The sequence below is a fragment of the Myxocyprinus asiaticus genome, chromosome 8 (genome assembly GCF_019703515.2).
Source record: "Myxocyprinus asiaticus isolate MX2 ecotype Aquarium Trade chromosome 8, UBuf_Myxa_2, whole genome shotgun sequence".
NCBI lineage: Eukaryota > Metazoa > Chordata > Actinopteri > Cypriniformes > Catostomidae > Myxocyprinus > Myxocyprinus asiaticus.
The window spans coordinates 41,213,391-41,233,615 of NC_059351.1; the positions used below are offsets into that span (position 1 = coordinate 41,213,391).

Here is a 20,225-nt window from a genome sequence, read left to right on the forward strand (position 1 = left end):
TTTAGCACGATTACTCAAGGATAAGGCCTGTCTTGATTTGATAAAAAAATTACTTTTTTCAAATAGTGATGGTGCTGTTTTTTTTACATCAGTAATGTCCTTACTGACTTTGTGATCAGTTGAATGCCACTTTGGTGAATTAATGTAACAATTTCCTTCTGAAACAGCAAAATCTGTACATTATTCCAAACTTTTGGCCGCCTGTATGTGTGTATGTATGTGTATATATATATATATATATATATATATATATATATATATATATATATATATATATATATATATTAGTCAGACACATCTGGGATTGCATGAGGGTAAGTAAATAAATTTTCATTTTTGGATTAACTATTCCTTTAAAGTGAGCTATGAGAAAATATTTTAACATTGAAAATAATACATACTTCACCTTTAATTTAAAGTTATCCTTTCTTTCTAAAATATAACGTGTGTTGTGTTTGGAAGACCTTTATTTTGATAGCCTCTAACTTTGAAGGCTGAACAACAGTGACCTTTAATGCAGCTCGTGAGTTTTTTGAAAGAGAATCAGAAAGTAAGTTGTTTCAAGTTTCATATTTTTTAATTGCCTGTACTAATATGATACGTTTCCGCTTAGTGTGTTGTCTTGACTTGTGCACTATTTAGTCTACTTTAACGTGAACTGTTTCAGTCAGTCTTTTTTATTCTCCAATGTTTTTAGTCGACAGAACGCTCGACACGTGACTCGATCGATGCACATAAACAGAAACAAATCAATAAAATTACGATCATGTAATGTATAATATATCCTTTAAATCGAGAAGGTGCACTGCTGCAGCGCCATTCAGTCACGTGTACCCATAAACTAGTCCATCCATCAAGTTATTTGTATACTGAAAACAATGAACTCTTTAATTGATTTAGCCAAGTGAACGTAGCATATGATATTTTACTCATTTACTGCATTGCACTTTAAGTATGAATCAAACTAATTTTCGAACAGTTCCATATATGTTTTGTCGCATTTAATCAAACGAATGAACCAACCACACCCCATTTATGTTCTGTCTTCTCATGTATAGGTTGGTATTGATGATGGGTCGTTTGGCCGGGAAAGTGATAGTGCTGTCTGCAGCTGCACAAGGCATTGGAAGAGCTTCTGCTATCGTAACCAAATTCATTTAATACTTAATACACTCATTTCAAAACTTTGCTGATGGTTTTACTTTCTCCAAACAACTTTAAGTTTGCCCTGTGCTGTTGCTCACTGACAGCCCTGTGTGCCTTTTTGACGAGTATAATGCATGGATTTACTCTACAATTTTTAGAGTTTCACATTTGAATAAAAGCTTGTCATGCAAGGGCTGTCAAAATGACATTGTGATTTTTGATGCTGTCAGATGCAGAACTGTAAGCACAATACCCACTGAGTTTGACACGTTTCCCCTACGATTCAGAACTGTTGTCGATTAGTATAGGTATTTTCAATGAACGACTTTTTCTTTTTTTTTTTTTTCACATTTCACATTTGGTCCCCCTAGATCTCAATGATTTAATTCAGTTTTTATTTATTTATTTTTATCAAGTGTTGCTGCACAATTCTTGGACATAGTAACAATATGGCCAAGGCTGAGCCTGGCTCATGTTAGTATTAATATAGTTTTTGTATCCTACATTTTTTACCAGCCTTTCTTTCTTAAAATCCTACAATTAATCACTAAGGGATGAAGCAAAGACTGTCTCAGATTATTTAGGCAAATTTGATCACTGTGAGTCAATAGCACGTTATCAGTAGAGCACTGGAGGTGGTTAAGCTGCACACCTGCTAGGTGCATAAATTTCCATTTCAAGTGAATATTCAAATGACTATTAAATGAGAGACTACACACTGAGGGAACACCGTAGCCCTGAGCCAGTTTGCAGCTGATATTAATGCACAGAGCATATGCCATAGCACGATTTGTTATGAAATATCACCAGTATGTCATGTCATTAAAATGTTTAGATGGTCAAATTTTATATTTGTAGCTTAAAGGTGCTTATTAAATAAGTTTTACTCTAAATAAAATAAATAGCAATTTTGAAACCTATGTATAAAGTGAAATTAATGAAAAGTCATTATATACAGTACTCACCCTCATGTTGCTCCAAACTTTTTCAGTGAAACACAAATGGAGATGTTTGGTAGAATTTTAGTCTCAGTAGTCCTTTAGTTTAGTTTATTTTACTTTTTTTGTCCAGCCATGGCTGAAAATCGATCTTTGGTCTCGACAAAATACAAAAACTACTTTTACTACACACCAACGCAAATACATGCCAGATACATTACATACAACTTAAAAAATATTAGACAAAAAAAAAAAAAAAAAAAAAGATTATATTATATGTATATGTACCATATTGGCTTAACTTGAGATATGTATATATCTGTATCTATCTGTCAAGTTAAGCCAATATGGTACCCTTGCCTTCTACTTTGTCTTATTAAGACCTATTGCACATGGAACAAAAGGATTTTTTTTTATAAAGTAACTTTGTAGACTTTGGTATCCTTTCATTGTTTGTATGGAAAAGGATGCAATAAAAATGAATGGTGACTGAGTTTATCATTCTGTCTAAAATCTCCTATTGTGTTTCATGGAAGAAGCAAAGTCATACAAGTTTGGAGCAAAATGACGGTGAGTAAATGACAGAATTTTCATTTTTGGCTGAACAATCACTTTAACGAAATTTGTCAAAAGGTTCCATTTCATGCCCGTTGCCTACTGCATATCACGCTTCCCATTGCTATTTGTCCAAACAATAGTAAACAGCTTGGAAAATTTAAACATCCAAATGAAAACTCAGTTGTTGAGAAAATAAACACACACATGGTTTGGCAGTGGTGTGTGACATCTTGTGATTTAAGCTGCTTTAGCAACCAAGTAGTGTGGTGACAGAGTCTGAACAGAGTTAGAACAGCAGATTTGCTACAGTTTTTTACTTAAGATCATGATTTCTACGTATGTGTTGTAATGCATGTCAGTGTTTATCTAGCCACAGTGTGCACAAAATATACTGTATATCTCACTGTAAATTTTAAATACAATGGCTCTGTTTAGGCTTTTGCCAAGGAAGGTGCCCAAGTCACAGCTACTGATATCAATGGGGAGAAACTAAAAGAGCTGGATGGCATTCCAGGTGAGTCAAAATATTGACTGGCTATGTATTGCCACCTAGTGGGCATTTGTGAAAACAAACTATTCAAAATATGTAATTGCCAAGCTGTTCATTCAGTTTCTGCAATAGTAAATGTATTTAAGATACAAAATCAAAGTGGTCTATAACTTCAGGCTATTAATGTGTGATTAAGAATAACAGATATCCTTTGTCATGAAATAAAATAAAAATCATGTATAACTAATTTTTTTAAAGTTTTCTGGCTTGCAAATAGGCTTTATTTTCTACATGGAAAATATACAGTATATGTGTGTGTGTGTGTGTGTGTGTGTGTGTGTGTGTGTGTGTGTGTATATATATATATATATATATATATATATATATATATATATATATATTATTACACAGCTCACAGTCCAGATGCACTCTAAACTTTCCAAACAGCTTCAGGTGATGTAGATCGCAAAGTATGAGGGAATTATACAAAAATACCAAATAAGTAAATACAGAAGCACTCTCGTTGTGGAATAAGTGGGAGCTGCCGCTCCGCTGAAGCAAAACTTGCGTGTCGAGTGTCTTTTAAAGGAAACACCCCAGAGTTACATCTTAAATGCAGTTATATTTAATGCGTTATAGCTTTATTAAAGTTAAAATAATACAGATGCAGATCATGTAAATAACTACAAACTGGCATTCCCCTGTGCAGTCGGCGCCTCTTCTATGTGTTGCGCGAATGTCCCGATCTAAGGGGAGAGATTGAAACTGCACCCGACTGAGGCACACTCTGTCACGGGGACGCTCACTCCTCCAGCGTGCACGCTTAATGCAGCTAGAATGTAACGTGAAGGTCAATATGCAGCTTTATTAATAAGATACAGTTTGTTTTTTTGTGAGTTAAAGATGGATTGAAGTGAACAGAAAGGTGAAAGAGGGTAGTCTTCACCCTATTATACACTGAAACAAAAAATACGTTTTTGATTTGATTTTATTTTGGCTTGTTTTCCAATCTAAATATCTAAAACTTCTTTAAAACATCATACATTTACTTTAGCAGCTATACTACAGAAGAAAAGCAATTTTCTGGGAATGTTGAATATAATATTAAAAATACAAATATTTTAAAATATCTAAAAATCCTTTAAAAAAAAAAAAAAGATGCATTCACATGAGAAGCAGCATATGAGATATTTAGACTTGCTTTTAGAGAATAGATCTTGAATATAAGTATATTTTGTCTTTACTGCACTTGCAGAAGCATAACCAATTGAAAAAATACACCTGTATACAAAATACTTATATTTAAGATACATTCTCTTAAAGCAAATATAAATATCTTATATGTTGCTTCAAGTAAATGTATCTTGTTTTAAGGATTTTAGACAATTTTAAATGGAAACAAGACAAAAACTCTTGATAACAATAGGATTTTTTGCAGTGAATTGCTTTACTGAATTAAACTTAATAAAAAGTGTGTTTTTCCCTTTAATTCAGAGAATGTCATTTAGAGGTATTTTTAAAAGATGATTTGTCCTCTCTATTGTTAGTAAGCACATTTAATACAACCTTTTAAGTCGGGGCACAAACTGAATAATCGGTTAAGAGCTAATGATTAATTGTTGCAATAATCGCTGAATAGTCTAATCGTTAGATTAATCGATTATTAAAATAATCAATTAGTTGCAGCCCTAATACAGTATATATACAGTGTTATATATATTTCAGCTTTGTGCTGCATAAATCCCTTTTTTTTGTTACCGATGTCTAAAAATATCTTTTGAATCGTAATTTTAGTGACCACGGTCATATGTTCTTGCTTTTTCTTCTGAACGAGTGCTATTTTTGATCTTCGAGCGTCCATGTGTATAGCAGAATGTTCTCCCACTGAGAGATTTCAAAGGCTGGTTAACCCCTATTGCTTTTTCAGATAATCCCATTATGTTGGAAACAAATTGCTTTAGTTCAAGGGTGCTTCTCCTATCAGACTTGCTATGCTCCTCTGATTCCCCCCTTTTTTTTTTTTTTTTTTTTAGGTATTAAAACCAGGGTTGTTGATGTTTCCAAGAAGGACCAAGTAGAGGATCTGGCCAAGGACTTTGACCATGTGGACGTGCTTTTCAATGTTGCAGGGTTGTTATATATTTCTTTGTCATATAACCACAGTAGAACTTTACTGAGAATGTCCAAAGAGTTATCATTCTTAAAAACTATATACATACATAAATAGACATTGTGTGTACCCTCTGTTTTTATCCAGTTCTGCCAAGTTCCAGAAAATTAAAATGACTTGCACTGCCCTAATAGGAATGTCCTATAATAGGTGTTCACATTTTAAATACCTGGTGGCCTATTATAGAAATTACATTTTCTGCTTGGTAACCATGGCAGTTTTAGATAGAATCTCATTTAGGACAATAGTTATTACAGAATACAATTTCCTAAGTGTATTATCCTAACTACAGATATATTATAATCTTATTGTAACTATAAGAATATTACAGAAGCAACCTAATTTGCCAAAAATCTTAAAGTAATGTATTAACGTTAGGATAACCCCACTGGTGTCCTAACTTAAAACTTATTTAAAAGCCTACGGTTACAGTCACGTTACAGTTCTATGTATCAAAACTGTTGCACTGTCAGAGAATGGCGTTACATTTATTAGTGGTATAACACAAAGAATGGTGATGTTTGTTGGTGGAACTACTTTTGGAACATAAGATAAAAATCATAAATCAAGTTTAGGATTTGCTTTTGTAATATGACTTTGTAAAAAATCCCAACTAATCTCATCAGATCTTATTTTAAGACGTTTCTGGAATATGTCCCCTGGTTCTCATGTTTTTTCTTACAGCATCCTATGATCCAAATTCAGATTAAAGTACATGCAGTTTACTTAGGTGCGTACAGTTCATTGAATCCTTACTGTGTCCTGTCCACCTCCTCGCAGATTTGTCCATCACGGCTCCATACTGGACTGTGAGGAGTCGGACTGGGACTTCACCATGAACGTGAATGTCCGCAGCATGTACTTGATGATCAAGGCCTTCCTCCCCAAGGTCATCTTGTCTTTCTCTCTAGGATTAAATCAGAACACATGCTGCCTCTTCTCTTTCTTTTAAATTATCCCTGGAAAAAAACGTATTTAAAGATGTTGTTCACCCCAATCTCTTTTGTTCTCTGGATTAGGACTACAAAACAGAGCCTTAACATGTGGTTAACTACTTAATTCCTCTGACAACCTAAACATGCTCAAACTACGCAATTGATTGACATTTACTGTGCCGAGAATAATTTTTCCACAATGTGCAATTTTTCTCATAAGTTCACATAACCCTTGCTATGTCTTCAAGGAGTGTGTTATTTATTTATTTTTATTTATTTTTTTATTGTGGAATTCTGTTATGCGGCTTCTTTAGTATTATTCAGTACTACAGTAATATATATATATATATATATATATATATATATATATATATATATATATATATATATATATATATATGCACACTACCATTCAAAAGCTTGGGGTCACTTGCCTGAAATGTTTCTCATGATCTTAAAAACCTTTTGATCTGAAGGCGGATGCTTAAATGTTTGAAATTAGTTTTGTAGACACAAATATAATTGTGCCAACATATACATTTATTTAATTACAAAGCTAAAATTTTATTAAAAAAAAAAAGTTTTTGAAATGGATGACTTGGGCCGAATAATTAAGAAAAGCAGCCACTAAGTGCCCAGCATATAGATGGGAACTCCTTCAATACTCTTTAAAAGCATCCCAGGGTGATACCTCAAGAAATGTTTTTTGCATTTCTGCAAAATCTAGGCAAAGTGTGGCCACTTTGAAGATGCTAAAATATAACATAGTTTTGATTTATTCACAACATAATTCCCATATTTCCATTTCTATTATTCCATAGTTGTGATGACTTCACTATTATTCTAAAATGTGAAAATAAAATAAAGAATGAGTAAGTGACCCTAAACTTTTGAACTGTAGTGTGTGTGTGTGTGTGTGTGTGTGTGTGTGTGTGTGTGTGTGTGTGTGTGTGTGTGTGTGTGTGTGTGTGTGTACACATACATACATACATACATACATACACACTGGCGGCCAAATGTTTGGAATAATGTACAGATTTTGTTGTTTCGGAAGAAAATTGGTACTTTAATTCACCAAAGTGGCATTCAACTGATCACAAAGAATAGTCAGGACATTACTGATGTAAAAAACAACACCATCACTATTTTAAAAAAAAATAAATAAAGAGTCAAATCTAGACAGGCCCCATTTCCAGCAGCCATCACTCCAACACCTTATCCTTGAGTAATCATGCTAAATTGCTAATTTGGTACTAGAAAATCACTTGCCATTATATCAAACACTGCTGAAAGCTGTTTGGTTCATTAAATGAAGCTTAACATTGTGTTTGTGTTTGTTTTTGAGTTGCCACAGTATGCAATAGACTGCTTTCTCTAGAAACTCGTCAGTTTCCTCATTGTTTTGAGGAATGAAGGCTGTACAGTGCTTGAAAAAGAAAAGGTTAGAGTGGGCAAAGAAACAGATAATTGGAAAAGAGTGTTATGATCTTAACCCCATTGAGCTTCATCTTCCATGAATAGATCAGGAATTGTGGGTGAAATTTCACCTGAGTATCTAGACAAACTGACAGCTAGAATGCCAAACATCTGCAAAGCTGTCATTGCTGCACATGGAGGATTCTTTGATGAGAACTCTTTGAAATAGTTTAAGAAGTTCTGAAATTTTTGTACTAATTGTAATTTTTCATGTTATTAATGTCCTGACTATACATTGTGATCAGTTGAATGCCACTTTGGTGAATAAAAGTACCAATTTGTTTCCATAAGAGCAAAATCTGTACATTATTCCAAACTTGTGTGTGTGTGTGTGTGTATAAATTATATCTTATTTTTTACTTTTATTTTTTTAAACACTAGACATCTTATATATTTTGCAAGGGGTATGTACAACATATGTGCAGACCTGAAGTATCTGGTAATTCATACACTTTACTCTTCTTATTGAAAATAATTTAATTAAATTTAAAAAAACAATTGTCAGTACTCTAAGAGTATTTATTCAGCACTATGGAGAAACTAGCTCATATCTGCTAACATTATCAACAGTCCAAAATCCCTGAGGAGAATTAGCATTTTTGAGCCATGCGTTCCCTCAGGATTTTCCTAAAGGTTTTTAAATGGCAGTTTAGGATTTATGAGTAAAATAAGGTCTGTGGTAAACATCACTTGAAGATACTTGGATGTTTTGTTCTACTATATATTATGTTGCATTGAAGCAACATAATTTAAAAAAACTAAACAAAAAAACAGTGGCTGCAAAATTTACATTTGAGGTATGACTGCTTGTAAGTTATGTTATAGAACAAAATGTTCACATATCTTCAAGTAATGTTCACATAAATCAAAAACTGCCATTATTAAAACCCATAGGAAACCATGGCGAATTAGCCTTCCAGGTTCACCTACAAATTGACATCACGGCTGAACAGCTCTATAGTCTGTGTGCTTTAAGTATGTTACTTTATTTGATCTGTCTGGTAAAAGTAATTTCACCTTATCTCTCTCCGTATAGATGCTGGCTCGTAAATCCGGTAATATCATCAATATGGCGTCTGTTGCATCTAGCATCAAAGGTAAACATTAGATTCTGTCGATGCATATTTGCATTTTGATGCTGAATAATAAATGGGCTGCTGTAATACATCATGTTGTAGACTGAGATTTGGCCCTTTCCCCTTATTTGCATGTAATGATTGACATTGTTCCATGTAACTCTTGGCATATTAATTTGCCCTCATTATCTCCAGTTCAGCAGATGCTGAAATTGGCTAAATGCCCGATCAGGTGAAATGTGCCATCTCCTAATTGCTTGTCCTTAATTGCATGTCTAGGTGTTGTGAACAGATGCGTCTATAGCACGTCTAAAGCTGCTGTCATCGGGCTCACCAAATCAGTAGCTGCTGATTTCATCGAGAAAGGCATCCGCTGCAATTGTGTCTGCCCTGGTATGCTACTTTCTTGATTGGTTTTGTCTATTGGCTTTAGACCCACAAGTATGTGCAACATACAAAAAGTACAAACCTAATGATTATCTTTAGTCGTTTTTTAGTTTGCTTCTGTTGACCTTTAAAGGAACCGTTGATACACCATCACTGCATGAGAGAATCCAGGCCAGACCTGATCCAGAGCAGGTACTGTATCCTCATTACCGAAGTATTGTGCACCCCATCCTAACACAGCTACACAGCCAAGCAACATAGTATTCTAAAAAATACTACAAACATCTTTGAGAATTTATTCCCACTATGGGAAGAGAGCTAACAGTCTGAAGCACAGTTCTCAAAATACCAAAACATCCCCTTAATAGCACCTATGAAACAAAGTATTCACAATGGCTACGGAAGAAGTCCTTATTAGCTAACTTTTGAAGATAAAACACACAATTATTGAGAGAAGCTGTCACTTCTGCTGTCAGAAATGAATGAGATTGAACCCTATGCTTTGCACTATTATGATCAATCATCAACAGCAAAACATATTAGTAAGTCAAAATCAATGTAAAATAAGATTAAAAGTATAATAGTAAACAGTAAAATGAATATGTACAAATTAATATAAATGAATGTAATGAATAAAATAATGTATAATCTCGGAAAAAAATTATTTAAAGATCTGAGATTCATGTAAATGATTATAAATAAATAAAATAATTATTATAAATGTAAAAAAAAGACAATGGTCAGCTTACAATAAGACATTGATATATATATATATATATAATTTGTTTTTGTTTTTTTGGCAAAAATACCTTTGAACACAATAGTTTATGGTCTGACTGGCTGCCAAAATGGAATGTTTTTTACCAACAGTAATCACTAACAATGATGACACAAACACACATTCTTTCATAATATTTTACCTCTCAGGCTTTTAAAGACTTTATGGCCAGACAGAAGACAGGTAGGCTGTGCACGGCAGAAGAGGTGGCGCATCTGTGTGTGTACTTGGCCTCAGATGAGGTTAGTATCCCAGACATGACATGACCCATGTACCTTTCTTTTTCTCTGGGATATCCTTTAACTGTCACAGACACACTGTGTGTTATTAAAAAGAGGTTTTGCCTGTTTTACAATTCACCTGTCTCTGTGTAATTGTTAAAGGGACAGGTCACACAAAAATGAAAATTCTCTCATCATCTACTCATCCTCATGCCATACCAGATCTGTGACTTGCTTTCTTCTACTGAACACAGAGATTTTTAGAGGAATATTTCAGCTCTGTTGGTCCTCACAATGCAGTTGAATACAGATGAAGTCAGAAGTTTACATACTCCTTAGCCAAATACATTTAAACTCAGTTTTTCACAATTCCTGACATTTAATCGTAGAAAACATTCCCTGTCTTAGGTCAGTTAGGATCACTACTTTATTTTAAGAATGTGAAATGTCAGAATAATAGTAGATATAATGATTTTTTTCAGGTTTTATGTCTTTCATCACATTCCCAGTGGGTCAGATGTTGACACACACACTTTGTTAGTATTTGGTAGCATTGCCTTTAAATTGTTTAACTTGGGTCAAATGTTTTGGGTAGCCTTCCACAAGCTTCTCACAATAAGTTGCTGAAATTTTGGCCCATTCCTCCAGACAGAACTGGTGTAACTGAGTCAGGTTTGTAGGCCTCCTTGCTCGCACATGCTTTTTCAGTTCTGCCCACAAATTTTGTATTGGATTGAGGTCAGGGCTTTGTGATGGCCACTCCAATACCTTGACTTTGTTTTCCTTAAGCCATTTTGCCACATCTTTGGAGGTATGCTTGGGGTCATTCTCCATTTGGAAGACCCATTTGTGACCAAGCTTTAACTTCCAGGCTGATGTCTTGAGATGCACCAGTCCATCCTGCAGCAAAACACCCCCACAACATGATGCTGCCACCCCCATGCTTCATGGTTGGGATGGTGTTCTTCGGCTTGCAAGCCTCACCCTTTTTCCTCCAAACATAACGATGGTCATTATGGCCAAACAGTTAAATTTTTGTTTCATTAGACCAGAGGACATTTCACCAAAAAGTATGATCTTTGTCCCCATGTGCACTTGCAAACTGTAGTCTGACTTTTTTATGACCGTTTTGGAGCAGTGGCTTCTTCCTTGCTGAGCAGCCTTTCAGGTTATGTCGATATAGGACTCGTTTTACTGTGGATATAGATACTTGTCTACCTGTTTCCTCCAGCATCTTCACAAGGTACTTTGCTGTTGTTCTGGGATTGATTTGCACTTTTTGCACCAAACTACATTCATCTCTAGGAGACAGAATGGTCTCCTTCCTGAGCGGTATGATGGCTGCGTGGTTCCATGGTGTTTGTACTTGCGTACTATTGTTTGTACAGATGAACATGGTACCTTTTATGGTAACAAAAAGTGATATAAAAGTGAAACAATCTGTCTGTAAACAATTGTTGGTAAAATTACTCGTGTCATGCACAAAATAGATGTCCTAAACAACTTGCCAAAACTATGGTTTGCTAATATGAAATCTGTGGAGAGGTTAAAAAAATTTGTTTTAATGACTTCAACCTAAGTGTATGTAAACTTCTGACTTCACCTGTAGTGACCAGAACTCAGAAGGTCCAAGAAAGGACATAAAGGTTGCATAAAAGTCATCCATAAGACTCCAGTGGTTAAATCCATATCTTCTTAAGTGATATAATAGGTGTGGGTGAGAAACGGGTCAGTATTAAAGGAATAGTTCACCCAAAAATGAAAATTTACTGATAATTTACTCACCCTCAGGCCATCCAAGATGTATCTGAGTTTCTTTCTTCATCAAAACAGAATTTAAGACTTTTAGGATTTAATTTCAGGCCTCCTCCTTTAAACAATGCAAGAGAATGTCCTTCATTTTTTGACGGTCCAAAATGCATATTTAGGTTGCATCAGAATAATCCACACGACTCCAGTCGACAAATAAATTTCTTCTGAACACAAACGATTGATTATTTTGAGAAACAAAACAATACTTATATACTTTTTAACTACAAATGTTCTGTACATCTCTGTAACGTGTGCTCATGAGAGGGATGACGTAAGCTCATTGGTAAGGTCACGCGTCACGTGGAGGAGGAGTCAGGAAGTGCGTCATTGGCTGTCTCTTGTTTGGAAGGCTGCATGCTAGGTAGGACGCGTCCTTTGAAGGCTGCGGTATACCGAGCGTCCTCCTTTAAACAAGTCTCGTTTAAACGAGACGGCCTTCGTAGGACAAACGGAAACGGAATGTAACATGGTTGCTATGACAGCATGCCACTCTTTAACAAGCGCAAGCACTTTGAGTGAGAAGGTAACAAATTCCCTTTGGAAGTGAAGGTATGAGGTAACATTTAGGAGAGTTATAATGATGTAAAGAGAAAAGAAAATAGATTTTACGGGTGTACTTTTAGTCTAATACTTTATTTGAATTATATATTCATATTAATTATACATATTATATACCCTCCACCCATCTACTGAGGTACTTCAACTTGAGAATTAGCATTACTTGCGTTTGAACATCATATTTACGGGCAAATTGGCGACAGTTTTTTTTTAGACATTTCCGTTGAAGCAAAGAATTGTGGGTTGTGAGTGCCCACGAAGGATACACCTCATGCATCCTTCCAAACGAGACAGCCATTGTTTACATTGTTTTTCATTATTATTATTTGGAAATTATTTTTTATTTTATCTTGTTTTGAAATTGTTTTGGACTGTTTTGGTTTGTGAATGGCACTTGGTCTGTGCTCTGTGCAAGTTTCTATTGTAAACAGTGATGCGCTTCCTGCCTCCTCCACGTGACGCGTGGCCTTACCAATGAGCTTACGTTATCCCTCTCATGAGCGCGTGTCACCGAGATGTACGGAAGCAAACATTTGTAGTTAAAAAGTATATAAGTATTGTTTTGTTTCTCAAAATAATCAATAATTTGCATTCAGAAGAACTTTATTTGTCGACTGGAGTCATGTGGATTATTTTGATGCACCCTAAATATGCATTTTGGACCGTCAAAAAATGGAGTACATTCACTTGCATTGTTTAGAGGAGGAGGCCTGAAATGAAATCCTAAAAGTCTTAAATTCTGTTTTGATGAAGAAAGAAACTCAGATACATCTTGGATGGCCTGAGTAAATTATCAGCAAATTTTCATTTTTGGGTGAACTATTTCTTTTAAGTCCTTTTTTTACTGTAAATCTACACTTTCACTTTAACATTCTGGGGCCTCATTTATAAAATGTACATTTGATCCGATTTGATCCTAGGTCAAAAGTGTGGAACAAATCAGGATTTATAAAGGCAGAAACGGACGTGAAAACGTTCTTATGCGTATGTCAACTAACAAGGATGCGTACAAAACAAATTGGTGCTTGCGCTCCGGTGTGCCAGTGCGCGCTGACTTGATTTTTTTATTTTTAGTGATGCAAATATGAATCAGTGACTGACTGAATTTATTAATAAATGATTGAGAACGTTTATGTATACACGAATTTCCTAATTAGTCAGAATGTGGTCTTATAGATTATGCGTAATGTAAATATTTTATTTTGGAAATCCGCTGTAACAGACTATTTATATAGTCCTATCTTTACGTTTTCATAATAAATTAATTTTGAGACCTATGACATAACAGACAGGTGTAATATATAGTATGTAATATGTTCAGCACATTTTTGGAGCAAAGAGTAGGAGAGCTAGTTAAACATAGCTAAATCAATTCACAGATTTAAAAAGCACCAAAAGTCTCATATAATACATTAAACTTGCCTACATTTTTTTTTTCAGTTTATCCTTCAGCCTCTTGTTGTTGTTGAGGACATAAACATTTATTTAACTGAAATGCAGTGTAATCAATGGCAAGAGTGAACAGAAGATTATAGCAGGAAAATAATGCACATATTTTATACAGAACACGCTTGTAGCTAAACAATCCATATTTCATTGTATGTAAACGAGCATGAAAACCTCTTTTTGGAATAAAGGTTTAGCAAGAACATGGACATTGGTTGAAGAATGGTGTGGATTTACAGTAAACATGGTCAATTAATGTATTTATTATTGAAAATGAACATGAATAGATGAGTTGTTGAATATGCTGCATTATATGGGCAGAAACTAGTAGCTCACTTTTTTTTTTTTTTTAGAAAACCTTGGTCAACCGCACAAGAACATTCCAGATTTATGAATGAATGAACGAATAACTTGCGCATGTGCTTTTATTGTATTCTGTCTCGCAATATTAGGATATCTGTGGGCGTTCTGTAGGTCCATGTGTTCAGTCACGTATGCATGTGTTTAAGTTGAATTGCGATTCATAAAGTTTTATAAATCATTGGTAGGAAAATTTTGAAAATTGTCGTACATTCACATTTAATTTAATTTTACGGACGTCTTTATAAATGAGGGCCCTGGTGTGGAAGTGACTTTCACATTCAGCTACCTACTGGTTGGGGCTGGTCAAAGGTGGAGATTTATATTAAAAGAGGACTTAAATATTAATCTGTTTCTCACCCACACCTATTATATCTCTTCAGAAGACATGGATTTAACCATGGAGTCTTGGATTACCTTTATGCTGCCTTTACATCCTTTTTGAACCTTCTGACTTAGGTCACCATTCACTTGTATTGTGAGGACCAACAGAGCTGAGATATTCTTCTAAAGATCTTAATTTGTGTTCAGCAGAAGAAAGAAAGTCATGCGAATCTGGGATGGCCTGATGAGAGAATTTTCATTTTTGGGTGAACTATTCCTTTAATGGTTGAAGAATTTACTTTTTAAAAAAACCTTAAATGAGTTTTATTTCTGCAGTCTGCCTATGTAACAGGAACTGAACTCATCATTGATGGAGGATGGAGACTCTAAGGATTTTTTTTCTTGCATTTACAGTAAACATGCAAATCAGCTTCCAGAAAATTGTAGACATGTAGTTTTCATGATCACTAGCCAAATCTAAAACTTTTAATGCCGCTAAATAATAACTGTGTGGATCTTTCCCAACAATCAATAAATTCTTGTCTTTATTGTTTTCATTGAAACGTTCTTTGCCAGTGGAGTTTATAAACTCATTACATTGGAGTTATTGCATTTATTGGATAACCTCTGTCAAATTGATAAGTGTGATATGCCATAATGTAATCAACGTTAGGTCTTCTTTTGGGAAAATTTCATATTCATAAATTGAAATTTAGGAATAGTAAACTATTGTTTAAAAACAATTAGCAATTCAAAAGTAAAAAGCAGTGAACTCTTTCTGAGCAATTTAAAGTGTTTAAGTCCTCTGTCTGCACACTGATTTTTTTCTTTTGTAATTTTTTTGTATTTTATTTTTTATGTTCAAATAGCCTAATAAAGCATTTAAACAACATTGTAGATGTCGCATGATTGGACGAACATGAATAATTTTGTATTATTATCATTATGATAACATATGTAACATATGATATGTTTTAAAGAACAGAACGAGATGACTACCACCCCTGGAGTCGCCAGTTCGAATCCAGGGCATGCTGAGTGACTACAGCCAGGTCTTCTAAACAACCAAATTGGCCCGGTTGCTAGGGAGGGTAGAGTCACATGGGGTAACCTCCTCGTGGTCGCGATTAGTGGACCTGCGTGAAGTTGGCCCCCCACCCAACGCAAAACGTCGGCAAAATAGTCTCAATCGTTTGTGCTCCATTTGTACTGGTTTGTGCTGTAAAAATTTTCGTTTGTGCTGCTTCGGTTTTTTAGATATTAAAATAATATTTATAGGTCATTTTGAGGTCACTCAGCCCCCCCACATGCTCCAGATTTACCCAAAATAGGCTCAATCGTTTGTGCTGCTTTTGTGCTGGTTTGTGCCGGTAAAAGTTTCGTTTGTGCTGCTTCGGTTTTTAAAATATTAGACATTGAATTATAGACGATGACGTCACCAGCCCTCCCACATGCTCCAAATTCACCCAAAATAGTCTCAATCGTTTGTGCTCCGTTTGTGCTGTAAAAATTTTTGTTTGTGCTGCTTCGGATTTTTAGATATTAAAATAATATTTATAGGTCATTCTGAGGTCACTCAGCCCCCCACATGCTCCAAATTCACCCAAAATAGTCTTGTTTGTTTGTGCTTTGTGCTGGTTTGTGCCGGTAAAAGTTTCGTTTGTGCTGCTTCGGATTTTTAAATATTAGACACTGAATTACAGGCGAATTATAAATGCTGATATTTATTGAATACAATACTGACGGAATAAAATAGATCACTTAATGGTCACAAAAATCAAATATAGGTTAGTAGCAGTCTCGGTCATTCTGATTACTATATATTAGGCTACTATATTATATATTTCTAAAATAGGTCTATCTTGTTTTGTGTGTAGTCAGTACGATTTATGAGCAGTGAGCATTTTATTTCAGGTTTGTCATTTCAATCTCTTACCAAAATGTTGGATGATGTTTTAATGCGAACTGCCAAACACATCATCGGAGGTGAGCTTCCCTCCCTCCAGGAAATATATACAAGGCGGTGTGTGAAAAAACCTCGGAGGATCATCAGAGACTACAGCCACCCGAGCCATGGGCTGTTCTCACTGCTACCATCAGGCAGGCGGTATCGCAGCATCAGGACCCGCACCAGCCGACTCCATGACAGCTTCTTCCCCCAAGCAATCAGACTTCTGAACTCTTGATCTCTCATGATCAATATACATCAGCCCTGCACTTTATTACTCTTACTCTTATATCTCACTGTCATAAATTATATTATTATTATATTAAATTATATTATTATTATTATATTATGTCTCTCTTAACAACTGACTATCAACCGACAGCCTGAATGTCAATACAGTACAATACTGTACATTCTATATATATATATATATATATATACTTTTTTCTTTTTATATATATATATATATATATATATATATATATATATATATATATATATATATTAATTTTTATTGAATAATGTGTATCTATATAGTAAAAAAAAAAAACATTGTATTGTATACTGTACAGTGTATGTTATTATTGTATATTGTTGAGTGTAATTATGTGTATATCAGATGTTTAAATTGTGCTGTGTTAATTTGATGTTATTGTAAATTGGTATATGTCTCATCAATGTCACGACTGCTATGTTGATCGGAACTGCACCCAAGAATTTCACACACCATTGCACTTGTGTATATGGCTGTGTGACAATAAAGTGATTTGATTTGATTTGATTTTGATTTAATACAACAACAACAACTCCTTCTTATCAATGTTTTTGTAGTCACTATGGTGTTTATTAAAAACGTATTGGTGTTCAGACAGCAGCAGCTCAATATTCATCTGGTGTCTGTCGGACTCTTTTTCTGTCACTCACTTTCGCTCAGCTCTGGGCACGAGAACAAAAGCGCAAATCTCCTCGATGTGAACACACTTTTAGAGTCGAATTGCCGAAGACTTTCTGGCACATCACATCATTTGTTCAATAAACAATTATCTTTACTTCATTCACTGGTCTTTCCTGATTGAACTTTTTATTTATTTACATGGAGTATCATCTGCTACACTTCACTGCCACCATTAGGCGCAAGTGACACTTCTGTTCAAGATGCTCTTGTGGAAATTAGTGTAGAGTTAGTAGAGAAAAAGTCGATATAAATCAAACTAAAAAAGTCGTTACTAAATCAAATTTCTGGCCAATGTAAGTACAATGTTTTAACACTGTCAGTTACAATATTATTTGTTAACTTCAAGAAAAACCAGCAGTCGACAGAGATTACATTTTCACTGTCCTGTGTTCATCTAAAGAGGCCATAGTCTAAAATGGCAACATAGCTACTCCTAATCTGGACAGAGCTTAGTAAGCAGCTAGAAATCAAGATCACTGCAAAGGCTCTATACACTTTTGTTAAATTAAATAGACACACAATCTGGACTGCTTTAGGGTTTACTCATGAATGTGATCATGAAACAAATGGCAGTAGTGATGACACTGATTTTGAGCCAGGGTCCCTTTTACCCAGACCAAAAGATTGCTGGACTTTTGATCTTGAAGTTCCATTTCAGAAATGGATTGAATTCATGCCAGAAATGGTTAAATACAACAACAAGTTCTCTAAAACACAAAAAAGGGAATACACAATTTTAAGCCTGGCATCTGGATTTTAATCATCATGTTTTTAAGTTGAAGTTTTTAAAGGTCCATTATTTGTGTTAATTGATGTTCGATAGTACACAGTAATTAAATTTCAAAAGTAAAATCATTTTGGCTTCATTCTTAATTTGAGTCACGTGTTTCCACATTATATATATATATATATATATATATATATATATATATATATATATATATGGTATATTATGTTTTATTTTATTATAATACATAGACAATTCAATGTCTAATATTTAAAAATACGAAGCAGCACAAACGAAACTTTTACCGGCACAAACGAAGCACAAACGAGACTATTTTGGGTGAATTGAGCATGGGGGGGGCTGAGTGACCTCAGAATGACCTATAAATATTATTTTAATATCTAAAAAACCGAAGCAGCACAAACGGAGCACAAACGATTGAGACTATTTTGCCGACGTTTTGCGTTGGGTGGGGGGCCAACTTCACGCAGTGGTGGTTCTTGCTCTCAATGGGGCATGTGGTGAGTTGTGCTTGGATCGGAGAATAGCATGAGACTCCGCGGTGTCATGCGCAGCGAGCCACGTGATAAAATGCGAGGATTGACTGGCTCAGAAGCGGAGACAACTGAGACTTGTCCTCCGCCACCCGGATTGAGGTGAGTAACCGCGCCACTACGAGGACCAACTAAGTAGTGTGAATTGGGCATTCCAAATTGGGAGAAAAGGGGATTTAAAAAAAAAAAAAATCAGAACAGAACGAGATCATATTCAACACCAATGGGATTATACCAAAATCAAGAAAGTGCCAAAATGACTTGTACACAGATATACCATATCGAGCATTAAAAAATAAGTCACAAAAACAGAGACATTATATGAAGGTGATTTTTTTTTTTTTTTTTGCTTGCTAAGTAGGCTACTTCATTCGTAAATTAAACCTATTGACTTTAATGTTTTAAAGAGAAGTTTTCAAGGGAATTAACGTTCAAACTTTGTCCACCTCTTTCTACAATAAAAAAAAAAACCCGACTTTTCGGTGACGTTTGGCGCTGTATGTACGCGCATGAAGATGTTTCAGTCGACGTCTTGTGATTGGTCGGTTACTGTGAAATCTAGCCAATCCTGTCTCCGGAGGCGGGGCTTTGTCAGGAAATGCACGCACCGGTTGGACCTACGGTGGTAAAACACCGCCTTCTGTCACTTATACTTCTCGATGCGGCCAGCGGATAAAATATACACATTTTAAAGTAATCTGCGAGTGCAAATATTAGCATTAAGTGCGGATATTTTCAGTGTTATTTTCTAATTAAATATTGAGGTTTTCTACCTGAGCAGATGCTCAAGACACTCTCAAGTGCTCCGACCGACCGATAAGTCCTCATTAGATTTTATGACAGTAACAGGATTGGACTACCAACAGTTTCATTATCGTTTTAATTATTTCAACTAAATGGCGATTTATCGTCACAACTTTATTATCTGCAGTGTTACCGTCTTGGAGAAAGACAAAAGACGGCAAAAAAGAGATTCAAAGCATGCAAAGCAATGTGGCATTCGTCATGAATAAGGATAATTCACGTCATCACATATTGTACTGTAGTATAACAAAGATATGTACAAACACCCAGACGGTGTTTTTAGATGTTCAGGGGACACCTCAGAGTGGGTGATTTACTACAGTCTTATAAACAAGAGACCATATGGCACACCGCTCTTCGGTCCGATAAACCACCATATGGCCAAAGCGTCGCGTTTAGTCCTGACACAATCCGATTAACCTGTTAAACAAGCCACTCGGGTTCTTTCCAAGTACTAGTGGCTTTCCTTCTCGAAACGGCCTGACGTCCATTGATAACACCTATTCAAGCTTTTATCTATAGGAAGGAGCTTTTATCGTGACAAATATTTCCACAGGTGAGT

General features: G+C 35.1%; 1 protein-coding gene across 1 annotated transcript; it reads left to right on the forward strand.

Annotated features, from left to right (window-relative positions):
* The first annotated feature begins 459 nt into the window (after positions 1–459).
* On the forward strand, positions 460–15,570 carry LOC127444601 (dehydrogenase/reductase SDR family member 6). The gene is made up of 10 exons (XM_051704058.1): positions 460–550; positions 1,059–1,143; positions 3,078–3,156; positions 5,166–5,262; positions 6,083–6,191; positions 8,750–8,810; positions 9,069–9,182; positions 9,310–9,368; positions 10,104–10,196; positions 15,012–15,570. Exons 2-10 carry the CDS (start codon positions 1,069–1,071, stop codon positions 15,063–15,065), a joined length of 741 nt encoding a protein of 246 aa, XP_051560018.1. The 5' UTR covers positions 460–550; positions 1,059–1,068; the 3' UTR covers positions 15,066–15,570.
* The last annotated feature ends 4,655 nt before the right edge of the window (positions 15,571–20,225 follow it).